General features: G+C 45.8%; 3 protein-coding genes across 7 annotated transcripts; 1 reads left to right on the top strand and 2 right to left on the bottom strand.

The window, feature by feature from the left end:
* Positions 1-2213: 2213 nt before the first annotated feature.
* On the bottom strand, positions 2214-5941 carry LOC119355654 (trafficking protein particle complex subunit 2-like). 2 transcript variants are annotated; one of them, XM_037622498.1, is made up of 5 exons: positions 5803-5941; positions 4265-4383; positions 3564-3649; positions 3257-3404; positions 2214-2603 (listed from the first exon to the last, which is right to left on the bottom strand). In XM_037622498.1, exons 2-5 carry the CDS (start codon positions 4343-4345, stop codon positions 2511-2513), a joined length of 408 nt encoding a protein of 135 aa, XP_037478395.1. In that variant the 5' UTR covers positions 4346-4383; positions 5803-5941; the 3' UTR covers positions 2214-2510. The 2 variants fall into 2 exon arrangements, with proteins under 2 accessions (XP_037478395.1, XP_037478396.1); XM_037622499.1 differs by having other exon boundaries at positions 4265-4380; positions 5803-5912.
* A 122-nt stretch (positions 5942-6063) lies between these two features.
* On the top strand, positions 6064-9727 carry LOC119355652 (dol-P-Glc:Glc(2)Man(9)GlcNAc(2)-PP-Dol alpha-1,2-glucosyltransferase-like). Of its 3 annotated transcripts, XM_037622492.1 has the most exons (9): positions 6064-6201; positions 6281-6406; positions 6941-7029; positions 7104-7437; positions 7747-8008; positions 8323-8460; positions 8566-8770; positions 9035-9177; positions 9246-9727. In XM_037622492.1, the coding sequence occupies exons 2-9, from the start codon at positions 6317-6319 to the stop codon at positions 9521-9523; spliced, it is 1539 nt and encodes a 512-aa protein (XP_037478389.1). In that variant the 5' UTR covers positions 6064-6201; positions 6281-6316; the 3' UTR covers positions 9524-9727. The 3 variants fall into 3 exon arrangements, with proteins under 3 accessions (XP_037478389.1, XP_037478390.1, XP_037478391.1); XM_037622493.1 differs by having other exon boundaries at positions 6072-6406; positions 9264-9727; XM_037622494.1 differs by lacking the exons at positions 6064-6201; positions 6281-6406 and having other exon boundaries at positions 7121-7437.
* A 379-nt stretch (positions 9728-10106) lies between these two features.
* Positions 10107-15874, bottom strand: LOC119355653 (calmodulin-binding receptor-like cytoplasmic kinase 3). 2 transcript variants are annotated; one of them, XM_037622496.1, is made up of 7 exons: positions 15629-15874; positions 14451-14819; positions 14038-14291; positions 12607-12772; positions 12440-12529; positions 11496-11794; positions 10107-10573 (listed from the first exon to the last, which is right to left on the bottom strand). In XM_037622496.1, the coding sequence occupies exons 2-7, from the start codon at positions 14569-14571 to the stop codon at positions 10352-10354; spliced, it is 1152 nt and encodes a 383-aa protein (XP_037478393.1). In that variant the 5' UTR covers positions 14572-14819; positions 15629-15874; the 3' UTR covers positions 10107-10351. The 2 variants fall into 2 exon arrangements, with proteins under 2 accessions (XP_037478393.1, XP_037478394.1); XM_037622497.1 differs by lacking the exon at positions 15629-15874 and adding an exon at positions 15567-15586.
* Between the last annotated feature and the right edge of the window lie 8198 nt (positions 15875-24072).

Genomic DNA, 24072 nt, shown 5'->3' with positions numbered 1-24072 from the left:
GGACGGCCTGCACCACCTCCTCCCGTGGCAAGGCCTCCCGCTCCGGTGACCGCGGCTGAGTGGGGCACCAGTTCAAGCCCACGCCGGCGGACATCTCCGGAGCAGTGCAGGACCAGCACCACCCCTGGCCCAGCAGCTGCTGGAACGCGGCCGGCGGGTCCTCCCTCCTCTCGTCCTCCACGGCCACCATCTGGAGCTCCGGGAAGGCGACGTCCCATTGCAGCTCGTCGTGCGTGTACATGGAGTCGTCCATGACACGCCTGAGGAGACGGGCCTCCTCCTCCGCTGACATGCGAGGAGGTGGAGGGGGCGACGGAGATGGCGATGGCGACGGCGTGGGCGTGACGCCGCGCACCCGCCTACGCCTGCGCTCCTGGGCGCGCCCCTGTCGTGGCCGCCGCGGCCCCGTCGAGGTGCTGGCGAAGAAGGACGCGTGCCTGGTGTCGTGCTCGTCACGAAACCAGGTGTCCCACAGCGCGGAGTCGGGGGCGTACCCGGGGTCGTAGAAGAGGTCGTCGGGGAGGAGGCGGCGGCGGCGCTCGATCTCCTCTTCGCGCGCACGGCCGCTCGTCGGGACCGGCGGGATCGGGACCCGGTCGGCGGACAGATGCCAGTTATTGGGGAGATGGGCGTCGCTCCAGGGGAGCGGAGTCCTTGTCTCCCAATAACGGCGGCACACCGACGCGCGGACGTAATGCCGATCGCGCACGCCGGCGGACTTGGGTGCGATGGAGAACGCGGGCGGCACGGGGGCCCGGTGTGGTGGCGATGGCGACGGCGTCTCCTCCTTCTTCACCGAGCCGCGGCGGCGTCCCGACGAGGAGCCAGCCTCGCGGTCGTGCCTGCCTTTGCGGCCGTAGTTCCATAGCCCCATGGCTGCGGGTGGCCGGCCGGCGAGTTCTTGGCTAGGGTTTGGGACGTGGTCGCCGCTGTCGGGTTTCGAGGAGGCCGCGGGGTGGCGTGGGGGCAGTGTGGACGACGACCCGTCCACGCTTCCCACTTAAAGAAGGACGGCGACCGTTCGACGTGCGGATGACAGGTGGGGCCGCCCGCTCGTGCGCATTGATGTGGGCGGGTGGGAGGTAGGTGGCCGCCTGCCACGCGGCCCCGACACGGACGAGCGTGCGTCCGTTTGATGTCCGCCGCGACCTAAACCCGACGCAAGTTTGCGTTCGAAATGGGTCGGCCCGAACACAAAACGGACAGGATGGATCTGGGCCGTCGCGCGCTGGGCCGCCTCCTTTGTCCATTTTACCTTAAATGAACGAGGCCGAACAGGATAGGGTCGCGTGGTGGAGTTGGCCTTAGCTTGGCTAGCTTGTTAGTCCTGGCATGCATGGCAACAGAACAGATCGCGGTTGGGCAGCACTTTGGGTTCGGGATCTCGCTGCCCGTCCACCTTTTGTGGCTGGAGTTTAGCCGGATCAGGCCTAATTAATCCCGGATCTTTTTAGTCGCTGAGATGACATCAGGTGATAAGCCACGCCCGGCACAGGCTCCTCTTATCCTCTCGCCAAAGTTTTACTTGTCTAGCCTGCTTTAGAAAATCAATCAATCGTGTTGGTACTACTCCCTCCATTTCAAATTACTCGTCGCAGGTATAGATGTATCTAGATGTAAAGTCCGGCTTCCGATAAGCTCAGGCCAAGTGGAGGGGCTCGGTTCGCCGGGCTGGTCTGGTCACACACCGTGTGCTCTGCTGCCCCGACCGAATCCCCACAACATCTCCTCCTCAGTCTGCCAGTGTGCACGAACCACACGTCCGGATCCTGACGCTATCAGCTCACTGTTCTTGTGTACTGTACGCATGCAGAGAGGGCGCTGGAAACAGCTAGCTATAAGCTGCCGCTGTGACATGCTTCCAAGATGCCAATCCTCAACAAAAAACAAAGGTTTCCAAGATGGGATGCCTTTTTTACACACGCAGACGTGCATCATGGGGCTGGACCGGGACTGAAAACAACCAGGGCTAACACACACTGCTACTACTGCTAACTGGGCACTTTTTCTTCAGTGGCGCTGTACTCATCAGATCTCATCTCACTCCTGCATCAGATACCCTGCATTGTTCAACATAGTACCACGCGCAGCGTATCCTGCACTGTCACCTTTCCGCCTAGCGCATACGAGCCACAGCTCTGGTGGAGGAAGGTAAGATCCGATCATGCACGCACGCACGCACAGGAAAAAAGGCGAGCTAGATGCAGGACAAAGACAGGAAATCAAACCAACACTTACACTAGTATATGCCCCGTATGCTGCACGGAGATTACACGGTTTGGTAGTGCAGGTTTGCCATGCGCGGCACAGCCCATTTTACAAACCGAATTCGATTCTGAAAGCCCGGGATTCACTGGCGCGCACGCAAGGATCCGACACGAAGAAAAATAAGAGTGTGCATACTTGATTCAGCAGGGTGCATAGATGACGGGAGAACAGCTGCGGTGGAGTATGATGTTTGCTGGCCCTGCTTCCGCGTTATGACAGTGAAGCTGCTCCGTGGCCAAACGCTACAGATACTTCCTCGCGAGAGCCCTCACCTTGGTGTCGAAATGTGACGATGCGATGCGAGAGCCGGGCAGGTACAGGGGGTTGAGGAATATCTGCAGAAAAACACAAGATTTGTAATACCACTTTATTACTTCTTCCGTTCCTAAATATAAGTCTTTTTAGAGATTCTAATATGGACCAGATACGGAGCAAAATGAGTGAATCTACACTCTAAAATACGTCTATATACATCTGTATGTAGTCCTATTGAAATCTCTAGGAAGACTTATATTTAGGTACGGAGGGAGTACATATCAAGACCCGAACTGATACATGTAAGATCTTCTAGAACGAGACTGCAGACGCTTGTCAAGATTTGTTATGGAAACAGTGCCCAATTCTGCATCAGCAAGTAACCTTGCATGTCTTTTTTAGGGAAAGTAACTTTGCAAGGTATGGGACTCGTAAGCAACCCATGCGATTTTGACCCATACATATCGTCCACCCACCGGTTGCCTATTTGCAGGGTAGACAAGTGCCATCGCCTTGACACAGACAGAGCATCTTGATAAAAGCATGGCAAAAGATAATAGACCGACGCCAAAAATTATGTTCACCACAAAAATGGATACTCAGTGGCATTACTGTTCAGTACGCATGATTTGACAATTGACGCATGTGTGCACTTAACTGAGCATTTATAGCAAACTAAAATGCGATAAGAGGATTCTCTAGATCGTGATGGACCGATCGATGATCATCTTACCTTGATGTAAAGTTCATGGACCTCTTGAAAAAAGCTTTTTATTCCATCCTCGCTGCGTGAATCGTGAAGCAACATGAATCTAGTATGACCGGCGGTTACATAAACAGACACCACAAGGTCATTAAATCTATCAACCGACCTCAGGAACCTGAAAATGCAGGAAGAGTTCGATGACGTAAACAATATAAAAGTTATATGAGAAGACTATTTTTGGGCTGTGGTATTTTTGGATGTGTCCTAGAGAAAGACCACACAATTTTTTGGGTGTATCCTACAGAACAAAATTAATCAACCAACAGAATCTCACATTGCATTTGTGGTCCATGCTAGGTCCTGAACAACATCTAACGCAGCATGCAGGATGAACTGATGGTGATAAGCCAGATCTTCTTTCTGAGAGGGAAAGTAAATGCCAGAAGATTAGACATGTAAATTAATAGTAATTCAATATGACTAAACTACTTCAGAAAACAGACCCAGTCAAGAAGACTCAAATGCATAATTGTATTTCAATTAACGCTATTACATAGAAGTTCCAAAATTTCCTGGGAACAGATGAAATTACAAAAGTTAACCAGGAGGCATAAAGCATAGACAATGCCAGAAATACCATGTATACAGGGGCAAAGATACCACATACTCCCTCCGTTCCTAAATATTTGTCTTTCTAGAGATTTCAACAAGTGACTACATACAGAGCAAAATGAGTGAGAATCTACACTCTAAAATATGTCTATATACATCCGTATGTGGTAGTCCATTTGAAATCTCTAAAAAGACAAATATTTAGGAACGGAGGGAGTACAACACTGTTTTAACTCAGAGAAGAAAATTTGCAGCACTCCGTTAATGGCTATCTCCTACAGATTTTTGCTATGGGGCATGATCCAATATGATTTATGCTGCTTATCTATTAACTATTTCGATTTTTCATATCCGGGGGCATTTTTACCAAGTTATATAGCTAAATACAATAGAGAGAGAGAAAATGGAGTGCAGGACACATACTTTGGGTGCAGATCCAACTTCTGCCTCATAGATTGGGATGTCGTTCTTACTTACAATCACGAAGCATGCTGTACTGGCCATTTCCACCAACAGACTAGTTTCACTCTGGCAGCAATCTTCTGATGTTGCAAACAAAATAATATTAAATAAGTTTGATGGTTGGGAGGAAATACAGTTGAGCAAACAAACTAACCATCAGCAAAATAAAAATAAAAATGCACCACTACCCTAGCTCCACAAGGATAGCATTTGAGCATTCAAAAGTTTGGCATATCCTTCTGCAATTTCGTTGTTAGTCTATCTGTAAAGCTGTAACCGATTACTGATGTGCTGATGTGCATGCCTTCTGTTGCTTTGTACTAAGAGACTTTAACTGCAAATCGCAATGCCATGTCACTTCTGTGGATTAACCCATCTTATTTATTTTTTTCTCGAACACGCAAGAGATCTGCGTATCATTATTTTAGAGAGGAAGAAAAGGGTAGAAACCCTGAGTAGACATGGCTCTGTTGCTGTTAAGACTGAAGTTGTGCTTGTACCAAAAACTTTGTAAATTTATGTTTGTACTATAAATAGTTTGTAAACCCTGAGAAGAAGAAAAGGGTAGAAGCCCTGAGTATACATGGCTCTGCTGCTGTTAAGAGTCAAACAGTTTCTTGTATGCTAAAATCACAGTTCACTGGAATAACTCCCATTTGGTCAGATCGTAGAGATTTGAGCGTGCGTGCAAACTGATATGCAAAAGGTGTACATTCATAGGTTTTATCTAGTTCTATCACTAAAATTTTAACATTTTATTTAGAGAAACAGGGCATCCCCGCCCCAGTTCCATTAACATGAAACCAGAAGTCACGGAGCAAAATGTTAACAATCGCACACTGCTCAGAGTAGAATAGCAGTATCAAACCATAACAGACACAACATATCCTTCTCAAGTATGGGTGGGTTTGTGACTGAAGTTGACACTATGGTTAAGCCAAGTCTGGTTCAAGAAGTTCTGCGCATCTCGCTACAATTGTTTATAGCAATCGTTTGCAAGATGGTGAACGCCAGCTTATATTGGATTGGAGATATCTGTCAAAATCAGAGGGACTATTCCGTGGAGGCCCCAAGTGATCTAAGTATGCATGAAGCATTATGAAAAAATCAAGAAAAATAAATCTTATTGCGCAGATTCAAAGATACTTTGATCACTACTTATTATTGTAAGACCAATGTGCTTAAACAATACAACACAGATTTTCTCATACCCCACCCATTTATCAGATCCCAATATAATTCTACTTCCACTGCTCCTCACTTCTACAGCAATTCCTTCTTCGCCTGGCTTTGCCAAGGTCCTATGTCTAGCTACAAATAGCGAAGTCAGTTTTCAACTGTACGTGCTGTGCTCTGTTCAATACGATTAGAACTACACTACTGCTCCTTTGTTGATTCTTTTGACAAGCTACCTGCTGCTGATTAACCAAAGACTGGATCGATCCATCCAAACCTAAGAAAACTCGCGATGGGGGAGAAGAAGAGTAGGAGCTGCTCACATGGAAAGGGCGGGGAGGAAGGCCGCAGATTCTCCGGTCGCCGGAGCCGCCCGCCGGCGTCTTCCTGCTCGCGCCTCGGGGGAGATCAGAGGGTGGGAGATCTAAGCGCAACGAGTAATGAGACTTCGCCCTCTTTCCCGTTCGCTTAGGTACCTGCCGGTGGTTGGGCCGGGCCGTTATATTGGTCAACAGAGTTGTGGGCCTGCTCGAGCCGGTTTACAGACGACTGGGCCGAGGTGTCGCGGCTGAAATCCCCACCGGTCTAGCCTGAGACCTCCGGCGAGACGCCGGCAGCAGGAGCCGCAGCAGCGTAGAGCCGTCCGGCCGCAGCCTACCACCGGCGAACTCGCTCCTGACGCCGCGGACCTTCTTCAGCCTGCATAGCTTCCGACAAACCTAGTGAGGACTCGTGTGATGAGCTCTGTGCTTCCGAGTCCCGAGCGTTGAACTGGATCTGAAGCTCGGGGTGTCTCCTCAGGTCGGGTTCCCGGAGTTGAGAGCCCCGCCTTGCGGGATGGGAAGGCTGGCCGTCACCGCCGCGGTGGCCGCATGGGCTATCCCGATCGCCGCCTTGGTTGACTCCATCGTGCCTGACCCCTACATGGTCAGTCCTCTTGTCAGGATATGCATATGTCTCGGTTTTTCTTTTTTATGCCCCAGCTTTTGAACTGCCCATTTCACTTGCCTATAGTTTGATGATCAAATATAGTAGAATTACGGTAATCTATTTAGTTATCTGATATAAATGCTAATGGGGAACAGCTATCCCTTTTGTTTCACAACATCGTCCACTGAAATTGCAATGACGCTTGTTTGCCCAATGCTGTTTATACAAGTACTATATTAGACACAATAATTTTCATTGATATGGTAGCATTGGTTCTCATGTGGGAAAACGTCATCGTTTGCATGAAGGAATTTCATGAGTTGTAGTTTCATAGTTAACTAGAAAGTTGAGTTCTGCGGAAAAAATAGATTCGGCGACGTGAGGCATAGGTAGAGCTTTAGCAAGATCCTTAGGATTCATACTTTTGTCTGATATATCACTGTATTCTCATTCTGAAAATGTATATGGCACAATATGCTTCCAAATAGAACATGATAACATGTCCACTACCACTTTATTGTTTGCTTTTAGGATGAGATATTCCATGTTCCCCAGGCGCAACACTATTGCCGTGGAGATTTCTTAACGTGGGATCCCATGATCACCACCCCTCCTGGCCTGTGAGCTTCGACTACTCCTTATTGCTTCAAACTCAAAATTTTCTTGTGACGAACTGCTGTCTGCAATTTTGCAGGTACTACATTTCTCTAGCATATCTTGCTTCCCTGTTCCCTGGTGCATGGGCTATTAAGGTAGCAGAGGCATTTGACCCCCTTTGCACCACGGCACTTCTCCGGTCAACTAATGTTATAATGGCAATGGTCTGTGGTGTTCTTGTCCATGACCTGCTTCTGTGTATCAAGCCAGGAATTGGCAAGATGAAGGCAACTGCTTATGCTATTCTTGTAGCGTTGTATCCTGTTCACTGGTTCTTTACCTTTCTGTATTATACTGATGTCGCATCATTAGCTGCAGTTCTTGCGATGTACCTGTCCTGCTTGAAGAAACGGTTTTGGGTCAGCGCACTGGTGAGTGTTTGAACGCGGTTCTTTATAGCTTTCGGTGAGATAAGGTTGCATTTTGTGGAGACCATAGCATATACATTATTTGTTGATTTATTGTGCTCACAACAGGAGCTTCTTTAGCTTGCTTGAGTTGCAGGAAGTTGTACATTCATAAAATTTATCCGTAGCATACTTGATGGTGAAGGTTGTTGATTCATAAAAGAATGTTCAGTGCCCCACATCATTTTTTAGCAACCAAACCACTCATTTCACATTGAAATTTTTGATATACTTCCTGCCTTTGTTAATTATTTTTGTTCCTTTTGCCTGCAGTTCGGTGCTCTCTCAATACTTTTCCGGCAGACTAATGTAATATGGATGATATTTTTTGCTGCCAATGGAGCCATTGCATATGTGCAAGATCTTTCTCTCAGTGACTGCCCTTCTGATGAGAACAGTGAACCAACAGATAAATCAAGAGCAGAAGTGTCTGACAGGGATAGCAAAGTCTGTGCTTTAGGTTTGAGAAGGCGGCGAACTAATCACTCCATAAGTAAGAGGGGAGTTGTTTCTGGATCTACTAAATCACACACGAGTGAGTACTCCAGCTGTTTTAATTGAGATTTTTTTTCCAACTTTTACTGTAAGCTTGTAGCTTCCTTTTTGGGATTCACTAGGCGGCTTGTTAATGTCCTTTAAAATTGAAAATAGATCTTTTTCTGATATGATTGATATTTTTCTTCTTGTTATGAGAAAACCAGATGCAACGTTTTATCAATTTATACGTTCTAATTTTGAATGCAAAATGATTTTTGTTGAGAAGGATTTAAATTCTAGAAGATCATGTGATCTCAATTTTTGTGTGCAGTCCTTTCCACAACATATTAAATATTTATGATTGATGTGCAGGTTTTATGGAAGAACTATTTGACATCGGCTTCAAAATATGGAATTCAAAGTGTAAAGTTTTAATCACTTTTGCACCGTTCGCAATAGTTCTGGTGACATTTGGAGCATTTATAATCTGGAATGGTGGCATAGTACTAGGTAACTCTTATGTTGAATTGCTCTTTTTACATCTTTCATAGGGCTTAGCAGTTGATTAAGTGATAGATAATTTTCTAACATGCGCCTTTGCTTGGAGTGATGCAGGTGCCAAGGAAGCTCATGTTGTTTCACCACATTTTGCACAGTTATTGTACTTTGGTCTAGTGTCAGCTACTGCCCTCCTACCGTGGCATTTTACTCCCGGACGAGTATCAGACTTGTTCCACTGGTGTAGAAAGAACAAAACCTTTAGTTCTCTGGCAATGCTGATAGCTCTTGGTTTAAGCTTTGTGGCTATACATTTATTCAGGTTTTTACCTGAACACCTCGTATGTGACTTGTTCGCTTTAAGTATAAATTTTTCGAAAAGCAGAACCTTTAGAGGCTGAAGTTAAGTGGCAAGTAACTATATACATATTCAACTTAGCAATTGCAACCTACGAGCAGAATTCCAGTTGCAGTCAAAATGTCAGAAGATTGTTGACGATTCTACTTTTCACTTCTGCATAACCAATGTTTTCTTTGTCTTTTGTTTATGTTTATGAAATCCTAATAGCCTCATCTTTTGGTGCAGTATTGCTCACCCTTATCTTCTGGCTGACAATAGACATTACACGTTCTATATCTGGAGGAAGGTCATACAAGCTCACTGGATGATGAAATACATTTTGATTCCACTTTATGTGTACTCATGGTTTTCAGTTATCAACATCTTAGGTAAACTTCTTCGCTCTTAAAAAAAGGTTGTCTATTCTGAGAAGTATAATGAACTGAAACTTCTGTAGTTTTTCCTGATCTTACAGGGAAATCGCAGCCAAGAGTTTGGGTGGTGTCCTTTGTTTTCTCAGTTGCTCTAGTTCTCGTCCCTGCTCCGTTGGTTGAATTTAGATACTACACAATCCCATTGGTCGTACTGGTCCTTAATTCTCCAGTAACCGGTAATGGCAAATTGCTTGCTTTGGGGTCTGCATATGCTGCTGTGGATTTGTTCACTCTGGCGATGTTTCTGTTCAGACCATTCCATTGGGGCCATGAGCCGGGAACACAAAGGTTCATGTGGTAGTTTAGTTGATGAAATTGACAAGTGACCAACTCCAGTGTTCAGTCACAGCTGCTCCGGCTTATCGGTGCCCCGCTTGGAGAAATTAGAACTACAATGATGTGTGATCTTAATTTTTTTGGGGGTCAGTTTTTGTGTATACTAGTGTTCTTATGAGTTTAAGTCGAAAATACGTGCTTGGATTTGAAGAGATCTTTTTTTCTTCAACACACACCCAAATGTGAGTTGTTTTGTATTAGAAGATGAGGCGGAGAGCACAAAGTAAAAAAACAATCCCAGGCTAAAACAAAATTGAACCCAAACAAACGGAAGAAGCTGCAAAAATTTGAATTGTACAAGGCCGCAATGACTGAAGAAATGAGTATTTGATATTGCAGTTTTATCACTTTGTACGGAATGGCGCGTGTTCGTATCCTGTGAAGTCCAGGCAGAGTATATACTACATAAAAGAAAGAAAGAAAAAAACTGTTCCAGTCTCTTCCTGAATCTTATACAAGTCGACAATGCTTAGACAGTTTATAAAACTACACACACAGAAGCTGCACTGCAATCTGCACCACTGCACTTTCTCCAGGGCACATATCACTGAAACACTGAACAGTGCCTCTACACGGAATTCATCCATTCAAGGTCAACGTGCATCAAATCGATCTCTTAAACATGAACACAGCTATATACACAATGTGCAACAATAGTGTCACAACCCTGTACAGATTTCAGCTGTTCGTGTTCGACAAAAATGCACGGCAATGTTCAGCCTTAACAAGAACCGAGTTCACCCATGTTCTCTCAAGCAAAAAAAAAGCAGTCAATAACCCAGTGTAAGATGGTTTAAAGAGACCCTTCTGCTCTGTTTTGGGTTTTAGCGTAGTCCCTCCGTATCTTCCAGAGCTTCTCCACAACCTCTTTCATATGTGGCCTGTCAGCGCGGGTAGGAGCGACGCATTGGAACATCACATCGAAAATCTTATTCAGTATATCCTCGTTTACTGCTTCGGTCAACATCGGATCCAGTATCTCCTGGACATTGCCTTTGTTATATCTCTCGAAGGCCTGCATCAAAGGCATTATACCAACCTTAGATGGCTTGTACTCCCTCCGTTCCCAAATATTTGTCTTTCTAGACATTTCAAATGGACACAACATACGGATGTATGTAGACATATTTTAGAGTATAGATTCACTCATTTTGCTTCGTATGTAGTCATTTGTTGAAATCTCTAGAAAGACAAGTATTTAGGAACGGAGGGAGTAGAATCTAAGTGGCAATAGATGGGATAAGCAGCCTAACAATTACTGGTGTGTGTTTTTTCGGTTAAAATGAGTGAAAGATAAGTATCTGATATCTGAGATACTGTGACAATAGTTTTTTTTTCCTGTGTACACATGGAGGGGGCAGCATAGTGTATGGTTTAACTTGTAACAAAATATCACATTATGAATCATCAAAGGAAGGCACACACATCACCTACCCAAACGAATGAACACAGAAAAACACAGATAAGAGTACGAGGATGCAATGAATTGAACTAAATAAATGATTGAATAACTAGTTCACAGTTTTATGTTCTGAAGCTCATTCTTGAAACTATGCTGGCATTGAGTACTACATTTCTGTTTTCTGCTTGTAAGAACTGAGCGTCACTCGGTTAGATTAGAGGCACCGATGCTTGCCCATCCCATCCCATGCGAAACCTAGCTTCCATGGGTGCTCATGGTTCTCCTAAACTAAAATGGCACCAGTGCTAGTGCCTGTTGGTCGAGTTTTTTTTTCTATTTCTAGTTGTGCTTGTGTTTACAAATTGTCTCCTAAGTGGTTTGATCTACCTTTCATGGGGTACCACTAAAGAGAAATCTTGAGCAACATACATGATTCATAACAGAGCTAACTAGTAAAGCTTAGCTGATTAAAAAATTAAACAGGATACCAACGACTGAAATGATATAAATATAAGAGAGGAAAGCAAAGACATACCCATCGCACGGTAATCTTTTCTCTTCCTCCTCTGTTCACCTCAATAGGACGACGACCTGATAGGATTTCCAGGAGCAAGATGCCGTAAGAGAACACATCACTCTTGACTGTCAGATAGTTTGTCCGCAGATACTCTGGATCCACATAGCCAGCTGTTCCTTTCACATCAGTTTGAATCTCTGACTGGCCTGGATCTGTTGAACCAATTCTTGCAAATCCGAAGTCGGCTACTTTTGCCCTGAAGCCTTCAGTTAGTAGAATGTTTGATGACTTCACATCCCGGTGTATAATGGGCTTCTCTAAAAGCATAAGATTGCATTATAATTTAAGAAAAGATATATGCAAATCGCCAGCAAGAACGATCAAATTAGAATGCGTCTGTTTACCTGTCGATGCATCAAAATACTAAAGAGCAAAAGTATGTTATACAAGTTTACTTCTATTGAATAGATAATTGCATATTCATGCTGTTAGCTAAATCTTGCATTTAAATGGAGGACACAAAAGAAATAACATGGCTGATCCTTGTGATTGCTAAATTCATAATTTAGGTCGCACATGCAAATTAGGATTGTGTGTCCTTGTTGAGCATAGCCTCAAATTCTTGTGACTGTTAAACTTGCACGGCAAATGCTTATTTGTACACACTCTTAAAAAACGTTAGGACCGCTTAATACGAAGCTGGAGCACATGTACATGACATTTTCTCAAGGCAACGGACAGCCAAAATAATTTCCGAAAACGTGTGCCATCACGATAACTGACAAGTACCACGAATTATTAACTTTCAGTGCAGCAAGAATACTATGTTCATGTGTTTGGTTACTGCTGAGGTAAATTCCTGAACATGTGACTGAATCAGAATGAAAAGTAGAACCATTCATTTAGTGTTTCACTTGACTGTTCTATACTCAGCAAATGAAAACATGTAGGCAAAGGTGTACCTGCATATAGATGCAGATAAGTTAATCCATGGGCAACATCTATGGCTATTTCAAGACGCTGACCGAAGCCCAATATTAGCCCATGTAGTCCTGAAAGACAATTTTAAAATGTTACTGTTCATCCTGAGAAGGAATCAAGTAAAGCAGCAATCTGGTTTGCAGCATACCATCCAAATGTTCCCTAAGAGTGCCATTTGCCACGAACTCGGTTATGACAATTCTTTCATTCCCTTTGTCAATATATCCAAGTAACTGGACCAGATTCCTGTGTTCGATTTTTTTTAGTAGTGCAATTTCATTTTTGAATTCTGCGTGTAAAGAAGCAAAATGTTCCTGGGAAAATAGACCGGATCAGAATCACAAGTCAAACAGGTGTAAAAAGAAGTGAAGGTACCCAATTTTTATCAACAGCTATCCGGATTGCGGAGAGGAAAAAATCCGACTAGTGAACAGGCTTACACAACACACAAAAGATATAAGAGCAATGCACAACTACTGGAACGAAGAATGCAATGCAGCATGTTTTATTGATGCATAACCCTGTTATTCTTATGTTGGTCTACACACATATGGATCGATCAACAACTGGGTCTACCTAAACATGCATTAGCCAATTTCTTGTTCTTTCTTGATTCCACCCAAGAGAGAGCAGTGGATGATAAGCTCAGTAAACAATCTAAGGCCTCCTTTGGTTTGTAGGATTTTTGTAGGAATTCTATAGGATAGGATTTGCAAAGGAAAAATTCCTTTGAAGCCCTTTGGTTTGTAGGAATGGATTCCTATTCCTATGTAGGATAGGAATCAATCCTTCACATTTTGGAGGAAAAAAAACATTAGCCTAGACTCAATGGAAAAAATCCTATCCTATGCACCAAATGACATCTCTTTCTCTATAGGAATTGACATGCATGTCATCTCACTTCCTATGATTTTCCTATTCCTATAAAATTCCTATCCTATTAACCAAAGAAGGCCTACCTCCTTTGGTTTAGAGGAATTTCATAGGAATTCTAGAGGATAGGATTCTTATAGGATTTTTTCCTTTAGAGCCCTTTGGTTCATAGGAATGGATTCCTATTCCTACATAGGATTGGTTCCTATCCTCCACATTTCATAGGAAAATAAAAAAGAGCCTAGACTCAATGGAAAAATTCCTTTGGTGTCAACCAAATGACATCTTGTTTCCTATTCCTACTCATAGGATTTGAGATACATGTCATCTCATTTCCTACAAGATTCCTATTCCTATGATAATCCTATCCTATGAACCAAAAGAAACAAGCATCAGAAGGCGTGCCATTGTATATTACAAACCATCCACAGTGGCTTTGACCCAAACGACCAAAAAAAGGCTAGCAGCCTCCCCCAAAAGGGAGAAAAAACTAACTATACAAATCTGAACAAACCTAGAAAATTCGACAGAAAACAAAGCTAGGCTGGAGTATAATAGAACTTCTAAACTTCATGAAGTGTCGTGTCTAATTAGGCTTTTAGCTAAACCTAATAGAGTGGAATTAAAGCAACCAGAATATACAATAATAGTTCAGTCATTGTGCTTATGCAAATCTCTAGTGTAGTTGCCAGAAAAAAGAAACTACCTTTCTTGCCCTTTTAATAGCCACAATAAGGCCATTTTGCAAGTCCATTCTGTAGGCCTTTCCAAAATAACTTTCGCCAATCATCAAGGCCGGCGAAAAGTTACGTGTCAGTTTAATAACCGTTTCAAGACTGAGGTTCAATGGATCATTTCTACTTGGTGGTGAAGATAATGAAAATCTAGATGGACTTGCAGGTACCCGAAGAGGGCTCGAGGGAATTCTGTCAGAAATTGACCTCATTTCAGAAGAACTCACTGAAAAAAGAAGGGAACAATATGTCAAACGGTGGCAAAGTGTTGATAACCACAAAATTTGCATTTATTAAATTTCATCACAAAAAATACGGTAGGCATTGATTCAGTGTGTTAACAGGTTCCATCACCCGTATATGAAAATTCATCATTTTTGCTTACAGGAATTTCCGTCTTTTGCAAGAACAGGATCTTCACTTCCATCCTTCCTTTTCGAGCGAAAGCAGGGGCACAAGGATTCAAAGCACACAAGAAACATTTCTGTAGCTGTAGCGGCTACCATAACGTTATCTGTCTCCGGTCCTCCAGTAAAGAAGTGTGATGTGCCTCATTTGTATCCGATGTCCCACATGAGCACGCTGACGGACACAATAGTTTGCCTCCAGACCTATCTCACTTTAGGCCACAATTTGTCCAAAATATATCTTCAAATCTCTCACACTTTAGACCAAGAGTTCTCCAAAATCTGCCCCCAAGCGTATCTCACTTCAGAGCAATACTTGTCCTCTTTTCCCTTGTAGTGGTACAGTACTACAATGCAAACAGCAAATGTGTAAAACATTTAATTTAGTCATTTGTGATGAATGAATTAATAAAGGAATAGCTACAACTCGAGGGATGACATGATCATAACTGGTGAGTAAATGAATTATCCTCCTAACCAATAACGAAACTGCCTCCCTTTCCATTCTTGTCATTTGCCACAACACATCTACAACTGATACAACACTGGGGCCTTTTACATGTAGTACAACACTGGGGCCTTTGCATATTTATAGTAAGCAACTTGACAATGCACGCAACTAACAAACATAGATGACCAAACAAAACCACACTCTAGACAAAATTGTACTTATAGACAGATCGAACTAGCCACGAGAGACAAATTCACCCATGTGTGAACTGAAAACAGTAAGGGGAAGCAAACAAAAAGCCTTGAGACGGCGCCCCGTACAATTACCAAACCTGGCGTCCCCTAGCACAATCACAGCAAAATTGAAGCTTGATGGAGCCTTATCCGCAGCCCTGTCAGTTTCAGAAACAACACCCCGACAGGCCCCGCTTCTATAGCTTCCAGATTAAACAAGCGAGCTAGCGGCTGCAAAAAGTGAAGCATCGAGAATCGCAGCCCTACTCCCACAAAGAATCCCAAAAAGTGAACCAAGAACACGGCACTGGGCTACCAACCATTGCGACCGGCGGCGTGACAGAGGCGAGCTAGCAATCAAGCAGGGTACCCCCGCAAAAAAAAACAATCAAGCAGGGAGGCGACCTAACCACGCGTAGAAGAACCACCATCGCAATCGGCCTTCGAGAGGTCCGAGGAAGCAGGGACTCACCGGAGTATATAGGCAGCTATAGCTGAGCCGCCGCGCGCCGAATGCTCCGCCGCCGCGGAAGCCACAAGATCCACGCTGGGACGTGTACGCGGAAATGGCGAGGAAGGCGCCGACCGGGACAAGGATGGCGCCTTTGGTTTGATCGGATCTTTGGTGGGGCGGGATGGAAACCGTGTGCGAAGACCGGAGGGAGGGAGAGGCCGCCGAGACGAGACCGACGACCCGGGCGGGGGCAGGCGACTGGTAAACGACGCCGACGGAGGGAATTTTTTTGTGTGGCGCTACTTGCCGCCAGGGGTGGGTTCTGGCCCGGTTTGTCAGTGGGAGTGCGGCTGGTTGGTGCCGGATTGCGTGCGACCCTGTCGCTGCGGGTGGGTGCCGCGGCAGCCGCAACGGCGTGTTCTCCTTTGGTCCACCCCGAGGATCCTTCGAGGCATGCTACTCCACTAGACAACTCCAACGTGCCGATTCATTTGATCCGTGCGCGTCTGTTTGGATCACCGCTGATAGAAAAGTTAGTTTAATGCGTCGATTCAAACGAACACGCGTCCGCTTTTCGTCCGGCTGCCGACCCATTCCCAGCTCAGATTTGAGTCTCATTTGCATCGGCACGGACACGAAACGGTTACTTCTTCCTCTGGCCCATCAGTCGGTGGCACAACGACCATCACTTTCCTCTACTTTCCCAAACCCTCCCGCCTACTCGCGCTCCCGGCCATGGAGGACACACCGACCCTCGATGCCGCCGCCGGCCTCGCCTCCCTTGCCTTGTCCGGCCTCACCTTCGTCGGCTCCGCCAAAGGCAAGCCCCCCGCGCGCCCCGCAAGACCGTCACGCCACCCAAGAAGAAGAAGCTGACGCTCGAAGAGCGGGCAGTGTAGTCGGTCAAGAGGAAGGGCCGGAGGCACGCAGCGGACGAAGGGACGAAGCAGTGGCCGTCGCCGCCCTCTCCACCGCTGCACAGCGGGAGGAAACCAACGCCCGAGTCGCCGTGGCAACGAGGGAGGCCCTGATCTACCTAGGGAAACCTTGGCCAGCACAGGCTCGTCAGCGCCATCGTGGCCGCGACCAGCAAGGGCTCGTCGGCATTCCCTCGGATGGTGCTGCTAGAGTCACCGCGCGCGTCTGCCACGTAGCCGATTCCCTGCCTCCACGTCTATCTGCAAGCCTCCTGCTTCTGCGGGGAATGCTCGCTGGAGCTGAGTGTGTTGGCGCCGTCCATGCCCGCGCTCGTGACCATCGACCTCAACGCCACGCCGGTGGGCGGTGCATCATCCTTCGGAGGGGCGAGGAAACGCCCGCGTGAGATGCCAGCCGACATGCTCCCTGGCGCCTGCAACTTGTTGTGGCCAACAACAACGAAACAACCAAGCGTTTCATCATCGAGAACATCATCTTCGAAGGTGGTGCGGTGGCACTGCCTCCGCTGGCAGTGCTGGCACGACTGCCTACGATCCCGATGAGACCCAGAGCCAAGACGGTCAAGCGCCATTCACGCTGGCGAGCTAGGATCAAGCTGGCATGCACGACGCTTTCATGGAAGATCAAGTCGGCCCGGGAAGCTTCCCGCTCGACCACGAGTTTTCGTAGGACTATGACCTCGAGGAAGAGGATGAGATGGACATCGACGGGGAGCCTTTGTTCGAGGACGAGCTCGCCAACCAAGCCATCGCGAAGACGAAGCGCAAAAGCAAACGGACGAAGGCATACACGCCGTATGAGGACAAGCTCCTTTGTGAGTGTTGGAGGGACATGGGCAAGACTCCAAGGTCGGTACTGAACAAAAGGCATCAACCTTTTGGCTTCGTGTTCATCGTGAGTTCCATAAACACAAGAAGTTTGCGTCGTACCAAATGCAAAGCAAGCGTGGGTGGGTGTCCATCTCAAAGCGATGGTGGGTGATACAACAAGAGTGCAACAAGTTTTGTGCCACCCTTGAGAGCATCAAGGCACGACCCGTGAGCAACATCGGCATAAAAGATATGGTATACATGCGCCCCTCTTCGTATTCATTCACGTTATGCTTGCATGTCCATTTTTGCATTTGCCCGTATGCTTGCATGCTATTCATTTGTAGGCATTCCAAGTGTTAGGGCATATTTCTCCCTTAGTGGTTTTGGTGATTGATGATAATGCTTTTATGGACTAATTGTGTGCATTGAGCATTTCAGATAATCTATGACATAAGAGGATTCATGCCCCTCGGAGCTATTGTGAAAATGGTGTTTTTCCTTCGTTTCCTTTTCGGTGGATTCGAGTCGTAGGAACACCGTACTATTAAGAGGGGGTCCGCTTCAGAAAGGTTTGGGTGTAATCAACACGTACACTATCTCTTTGCACCCTCGATCTTTCACTTCAATTGAGTGTGTCCTTCCTTGTGCTTGAGCTTTTCAGAACAACATAAGCGGTAGTACCGCTCTGCTCAGCGGTAGTACCGCTCCAGCGATACTGCCGCAGAATAGTGCTACCCTCACTTCCGCTTGTTCTGCGCGTTCTGTAAACGGGCGGTAGTAGAGCGGCAGTTCAGCGTGGTAGTACCGCTCCAGCGGTACTGCGGCTTTGACTACCACTCTACTACCACAGGTTTACTGGGCACTGTTTAGATGAGCGGAAGTACCGCTCCTGCGGGTGGTAGTACTGCTCTGGCGGAACTACCACGATCTTCTACCGCAAGGAGTACCGCTTGTTTTGTTATCTCTGTCCCACAAGCGGAAGTAGAGCGGCAGTGGAGAATGGTGGTACCGCCCACGATGACACTATCACCCTGTCTTCCTCTACTACCGCGGATTCTAGCTGTTGTTCAATACCAAGCGGAAGTACCGCTGGTGGGAGCGGTAGTACCGCTCCGGCGGCACTACCACTTCCCTAACATGCTCATTTGAGCGCAGTGGCTGAAATCTTCCGTGCCAATGGAAGTACCGCTCACCTGAGCAGTACTACCGCTTGTGCATGGGCTGTGAGTGCATAACGGTTGGATTTCACCCCCCACTATATAAAGGAGTCATCTTCCCTAAGCTGACTTACCTCTTCCTCCCCCAAGCTCCATTGTTGCTCACAAGCTCATTCTTGCCCGATCTCTCTCCCTAGCCAATCAAACTTGTTGATTCTTTAGGGATTGCTTGATAAGGCCTAGATCTACACATCCACCAAGAGAAATTTGATTCCACTCACTAATCCCTTGCAAATCTTATTACCCTTGGGTGTTTGAGCACCCTAGACGGTGAGGTCACCACAGAGTCACATTCCATTGTGGTGAAGCTTTGTGGTGGTGTTGGGAGCCTCCAATTCGGTTCTGGATAGAGCGTGAGGAGAATACGGTGGCCCTACTGACTTCTGGGAGAGCATTGTTTGTAAAGGCCTGGTTGCCACCTTCAAGTGCACCACTAGTGGAATCATGACATCTTGCATTGTGTGAGGGCGTGAGGAGAATATGGTGGCCCTAGTGGCTTCTGGGAGAGCATTGTGCCTCCACACCGCTTCAACGAAGACGTACTTCCTCTCAAAGGGAAGGAACTTCGATAACACATCCTCGTCTCCATCGGCTCTGGTTGTGGTTATTTCTTACCTTTACTATGTGCAAGCTTTACTCGTGTTGTATCCTTTGCTTGCTTGTGTTTGTTGTTGTTGCTTGCATCATATAGGTTCCTCACCTAGTTGCACATCTAGACAACTTATTTGTTGCTAACCCTAATTTTTAAGAAAAGCTAAAAATTGGGAGTTGCCTATTCACCCCCCTCTAGTCAACCATATCGATCCTTTCAATTGGTATCAGAGTCTCGTCTCTTTATTAAGGGTTTCACCACCCGAAGAGTATGGTTGACGGAGATGAGGAAGTGCCCGAGGCTGTGGAGTTGAACTTGATCACCCGAGATGACTTAAATGAAGCTATGGCTTCACTTAAAATGTCTATGATGGCCGAGGTCAAGTCCATGCTTAAAGAATTACTTGAGGGGTTGAAAACCACTCTCGGCCTGTTGCTTGTGGTTAATCCCACTGCATCGGAGTCAGAGGCCAATTTCGACACGGAAGCGGCTAAAGGTACTCAAACTTCCTCCCCTCAAAACAACAATGGGACGGGAACCTTTTTCTCGGTTCCCCCTCCCCGGTCTATGGAGGACCGGTCCCTACACCGCATATTAACAACCTTGGTCCTCCTCCTAAACTTGTGAAGGGTGATTTTGCTAATTGGCCTTTTCATATTAAGTCCCATTTGAATCACAACTCAATGAATCTTCGGAGAATCATCTAGCAAGGCTTCTACCCACATGATCCAAACAACCTCACCCAAGAGAAGAGGCAGACAATCAATACAATCACTCCGCATTGTTCATCCTCCAATCCATGGTGCTTCTCGAAGACCTATCTCACTTGCATCCCTTCTCCCGTGCAAAGGATTGTTGGGAACACATCATATCTTTGTACAAGGGGAGCTCAAGCTTTCAACGGTCCAACTTTGAGGTGGTTCTTGATGAAGTCGGTGAGTTTGTGATTATTGAAGATGAGGATCCTCGTGATCTCTATCGAAGATTGACAACTCTTGCGGTCGCTCTCCAAGATCATGGGAGCAAGGATATGGATGACAATTGGATCAAGCGCAAGTCTCTCAAGGCCATCATGCCATTAAATAAGGCCATGTCCTCTGTGATCCGTCAAAGGCCGGACTTCCATATCTTGTCTTCAAGTTAGGTGTTGGATGAGTTTATTGCCATGAACATCATGAACAAGACCGTAGATAATGATCTAGCTCGTGTCCAACGGTCAAGGATGAAGGAAATATGCCCTAGAGGCAATAATAAAGTTATTATTTATTTCCTTATATCATGATAAATGTTTATTATTCATGCTAGAATTGTATTAACCGGAAACTTAGTACATGTGTGAATACATAGACAAACAGAGTGTCACTAGTATGCCTCTACTTGACTAGCTCGTTGATCAAAGATGGTTATGTTTCCTAACCATAGACATGAGTTGTCATTTGATAAACGGGATCACATCATAGGAGAATGATGTGATTGACTTGACCCATTCCGTCAGCTTAGCACTTGATCGTTTTAGTTTACTGCTATTACTTTCTTCATGACTTATACATATTCCTATGACTATGAGATTATGCAACTCCCGATTACCGGAGGAACACTTTGTGTGCTACCAAACGTCACAACATAACTGGGTGATTATAAAGGTGCTCTACAGGTGTCTCCGATGGTACTTGTTGAGTTGGCATAGATCAAGATTAGGATTTGTCACTCCGATTGTCGGAGAGGTATCTCTGGGCCCTCTCGGTAATGCACATCACTATAAGCCTTGCAAGCAATGCAACTAATGAGTTAGTTGCGGGATGATGCATTACGTAAACGAGTAAAGAGACTTGCCGGTAACGAGGTTGAACTAGGTATTGAGATACTGACGATCGAATCTCGGGTAAGTAACATACCGATGATAAAGGGAACAACGTATGTTGTTATGCGGTTTGACCGATAAAGATCTTCGTAGAATATGTAGGAGCCAATATGAACATCCAGGTTTCGCTATTGGTTATTGACCGGAGATGATTCTCGGTCATGTCTACATAGTTCTCGAACCTGTAGGGTCCGCACGCTTAATGTTCGGTGACGATCGGTATTATGAGTTTATGTGTTTTGATGTACCGAAGGTAGTTTGGAGTCCCGGATGAGATCGGGGACATGACGAGGAGTCTCGAAATGGTCGAGACATAAAGATCAATATATTGGACGACTATATTCGGACATCGGAAAGGTTCCGAGTGATTCGGGTATTTTTCGGAGTACTAGAGAGTTACGGGAATTCGCCGGGGAGTATATGGGCCTTATTGGGCTTTAGGGGAAAGAGAGAGAGGAGGCTGCGCGCCCCCCCAAGACCTAGTACGAATTTGACTAGGGGGAGGGGCAGCGCCCCCTCCTTCCTTCTCTTCTCTTTTCCCTTTCCTTCTCTCCTACTCCTACTACATGGAAGGGGGGGGGGGAATCCTACTCCCGGTGGGAGTAGGACTCCCCGGGGCGCGCCATAGGAGGGCCGGCCCTCCCCCCTCCCCCACTCCTTTATATACGTGGCCAGGGGGCACCCCATAGACACACAAGTTGATCATTGATCCCTTAGCCGTGTGCGGTGCCCCCCTCCACCATAATCCACCTCGATCATATCGTAGCGGTGCGTCGGTAGCAACATCATCACCGTCATCACGTCGTCGTGCTGACGGAACTCTCCCGTGAAGCTCTGCCGGATCGGAGTTCATGGGACGTCATTGAGCTGAACGTGTGCTGAACCCGGAGGTGCCGTGCGTTCGGTACTTGGATCGGTCGGATCGTGAAGACGTTCGACTACATCAACCGCGTTCTCATAATGCTTCCGCTTACGGTCTACGAGGGTACGTGGACGATACTCTTCCCTCTCGTTGCTATGCATCACCATGGTCTTGCGTGTGCGTAGGATATTTTTTGAAATTACTATGTTCCCCAACAGTGGTATCCGAGCCAGGTTTATGCGTAGATGTCATATGCGCGAGCAGAACACAAAGGAGTTGTGGGTGTGGGTATATACATATTGCTTGCCGTCACTAGTTGATTCTTGATTCAACGAAATTATTGGATGAAGCGGCCCAGACCGACATTACGCGTACGCTTATGCGAGATTGGTTCTACTGATGTGCTTCGCACACAGGTGGCTAGTGGGTGTCTATTTTTCCAGCTTTAGTTGAACCGGATTCAATGAACAAGGTTCTTTCTGAAGATCAAAAAGCAATCACTATACCGCGTTGTGGTTTTTGATGCATAGGTAAGAACGGTTCTTGCTCAGCCCGTAGCAGCCACGTAAAACTTGCAACAACAAAGTAGAGGACATCCAACTTGTTTTTGCAAGGCATGTTGTGATGTGATATGGTCAAAACGTGATGAGATATATATTGTTGTATGAGATGATCATGTTTTGTTAAAGTTATCGGCAACTGGCAGAAGCCTTATGGTTGTCTCTTTATTGCATAAGATGCAAGTGCCATGTATTGCTTTACTTTATCGCTATGCGATAGCAATAGTTAGCAAGACGACCATGTGACGACACATTGATAGAGATCAAGATGATGGAGATCATGGTGTCATGCCGGTGACGATAGAGATCATGATGGTACTTTGGAGATGGAGACCAAAGGCGCAAGATGATCATGGCCATATCACGTCGCATATTTTGATTGCATGTGATGTTTATCTTTTATGCATCTTATTTTGCTTAGATCGACGGTAGAATTATAAGATGATCTCTCACTAAATTTCAAGGTACAAGTGTTCTCCCTGAGTATGCACCGTTGCCAATGGTCGTCGTGCCGAGACACCACGTGATGATCGGGTGTGATAAGCTCTACATTCACATACAATGGGTGCAAGCCAGTTTTGCACACGCAGAAATACTTGGGTTAAACTTGACGAGCCTAGCATATGCAGATATGGCCTCGGAACACTGGAGACCGAAAGGTCGAGCGTGAATCATATAGTAGATATGTTCACCATTGAAAACTACTCCATCTCACGTCATGATCGGACATGGTTTAGTTGATTTGGATCACGTGATCATTTAGATGACTAGAGGGATGTCTATCTAAGTGGAAATTCTTAAGTAATATGATTAATTGAACTTTAATCTATCATGAACTTAGTGTAACATCCCAAATTTTCAATTTGGAATGTTATACACTAGATCATCATGCATATCATATTTTCTTGCATTTTGGTTGATCCTAGAAATTTCACGCAACTCAAGGACCCATGGAGAGAGTTGGAGATTTCGTTATTTTCATATTTGAGAGTTTTCTCGAATTTGAAAAGAGGATCATTTGATTTATTTATTTCATCTTCAATTATTTTCCAATATCAAAAAAATGAGAGAGGGAATAATATGACTTTCCCAAAATTGAGGAAAAATGAAGATTTAATAAATAGATCAAATTTTGTTTTTCGGTGTTTGTTTGCATTTTATTTGGATAGGGAAAAATGCGCATTTTCAAAAATTGCATTTTAGGCCCGGAGAAAAGTTCATTTTGTTCGACTCATTTTTAGAAGTCGGGGAAAATTTACTTTAGAATTTTTGGAGTTCGTTTAGTTCTCTTTTGTTTTTCTGCGCGGAACCGATTTAAAAAAAAAAGAAAAAAGGAGCAAGGCCAGCCGGGCCAAAGGCCCAGCCGGCCGGCCACCCCAGCCCCCTGCGCGCCGTGGGCCAGGCAAGGCAGGCGCCAGCCGCCGCCGCCTCTTGCTCTAGCCGAGTCCGGCTAGGGTTAGCCCCTCCCCTTTTCCTTTGTTTCGTTTCCCTTTTTCTTCTAGGACTCTTTTTCCTACTCTATTTCTTGTCCCCTACCCCAAGTTTTCTCCTCCCCTCACCTATATAAATACCCCACACCCCCCCCTCCAACACATCAAATCAAAACCCCAAGCCCCTCT

This window comes from Triticum dicoccoides, chromosome 2A, assembly GCF_002162155.2.
Source record: "Triticum dicoccoides isolate Atlit2015 ecotype Zavitan chromosome 2A, WEW_v2.0, whole genome shotgun sequence".
NCBI classification, from domain to species: domain Eukaryota; kingdom Viridiplantae; phylum Streptophyta; class Magnoliopsida; order Poales; family Poaceae; genus Triticum; species Triticum dicoccoides.
The sequence above is the reverse complement of the archived record's forward strand: the minus strand, read 5'-3'. Positions and strand labels throughout refer to the sequence as shown.

Bases quoted from the DNA above. Each gene is read 5' to 3' on its own strand.
- LOC119355654 (XM_037622498.1), bottom strand. From the start codon at position 4,345: ATGGCCAGTACAGCATGCTTCGTGATTGTAAGTAAGAACGACATCCCA. The intron at 3,650-4,264 runs GTATGTGTCCTG...TTTCCCTCTCAG, and splicing joins AAGTTGGATCTGCACCCAAA to AAAGAAGATCTGGCTTATCA. The intron at 3,405-3,563 runs GTGAGATTCTGT...CTGCATTTTCAG, and splicing joins GCATGGACCACAAATGCAAT to GTTCCTGAGGTCGGTTGATA.
- LOC119355653 (XM_037622496.1), bottom strand. From the start codon at position 14,571: ATGGTAGCCGCTACAGCTACAGAAATGTTTCTTGTGTGCTTTGAATCC. The intron at 12,530-12,606 runs GTATGCTGCAAA...ATTGTCTTTCAG, and splicing joins TCTTAGGGAACATTTGGATG to GACTACATGGGCTAATATTG. The intron at 10,574-11,495 runs GTATGTCTTTGC...CCTTTGATGCAG, and splicing joins AAAAGATTACCGTGCGATGG to GCCTTCGAGAGATATAACAA.
- LOC119355652 (XM_037622492.1), top strand. From the start codon at position 6,317: ATGGGAAGGCTGGCCGTCACCGCCGCGGTGGCCGCATGGGCTATCCCG. The intron at 7,030-7,103 runs GTGAGCTTCGAC...GCAATTTTGCAG, and splicing joins ATCACCACCCCTCCTGGCCT to GTACTACATTTCTCTAGCAT. The intron at 8,009-8,322 runs GTGAGTACTCCA...ATTGATGTGCAG, and splicing joins ATCTACTAAATCACACACGA to GTTTTATGGAAGAACTATTT.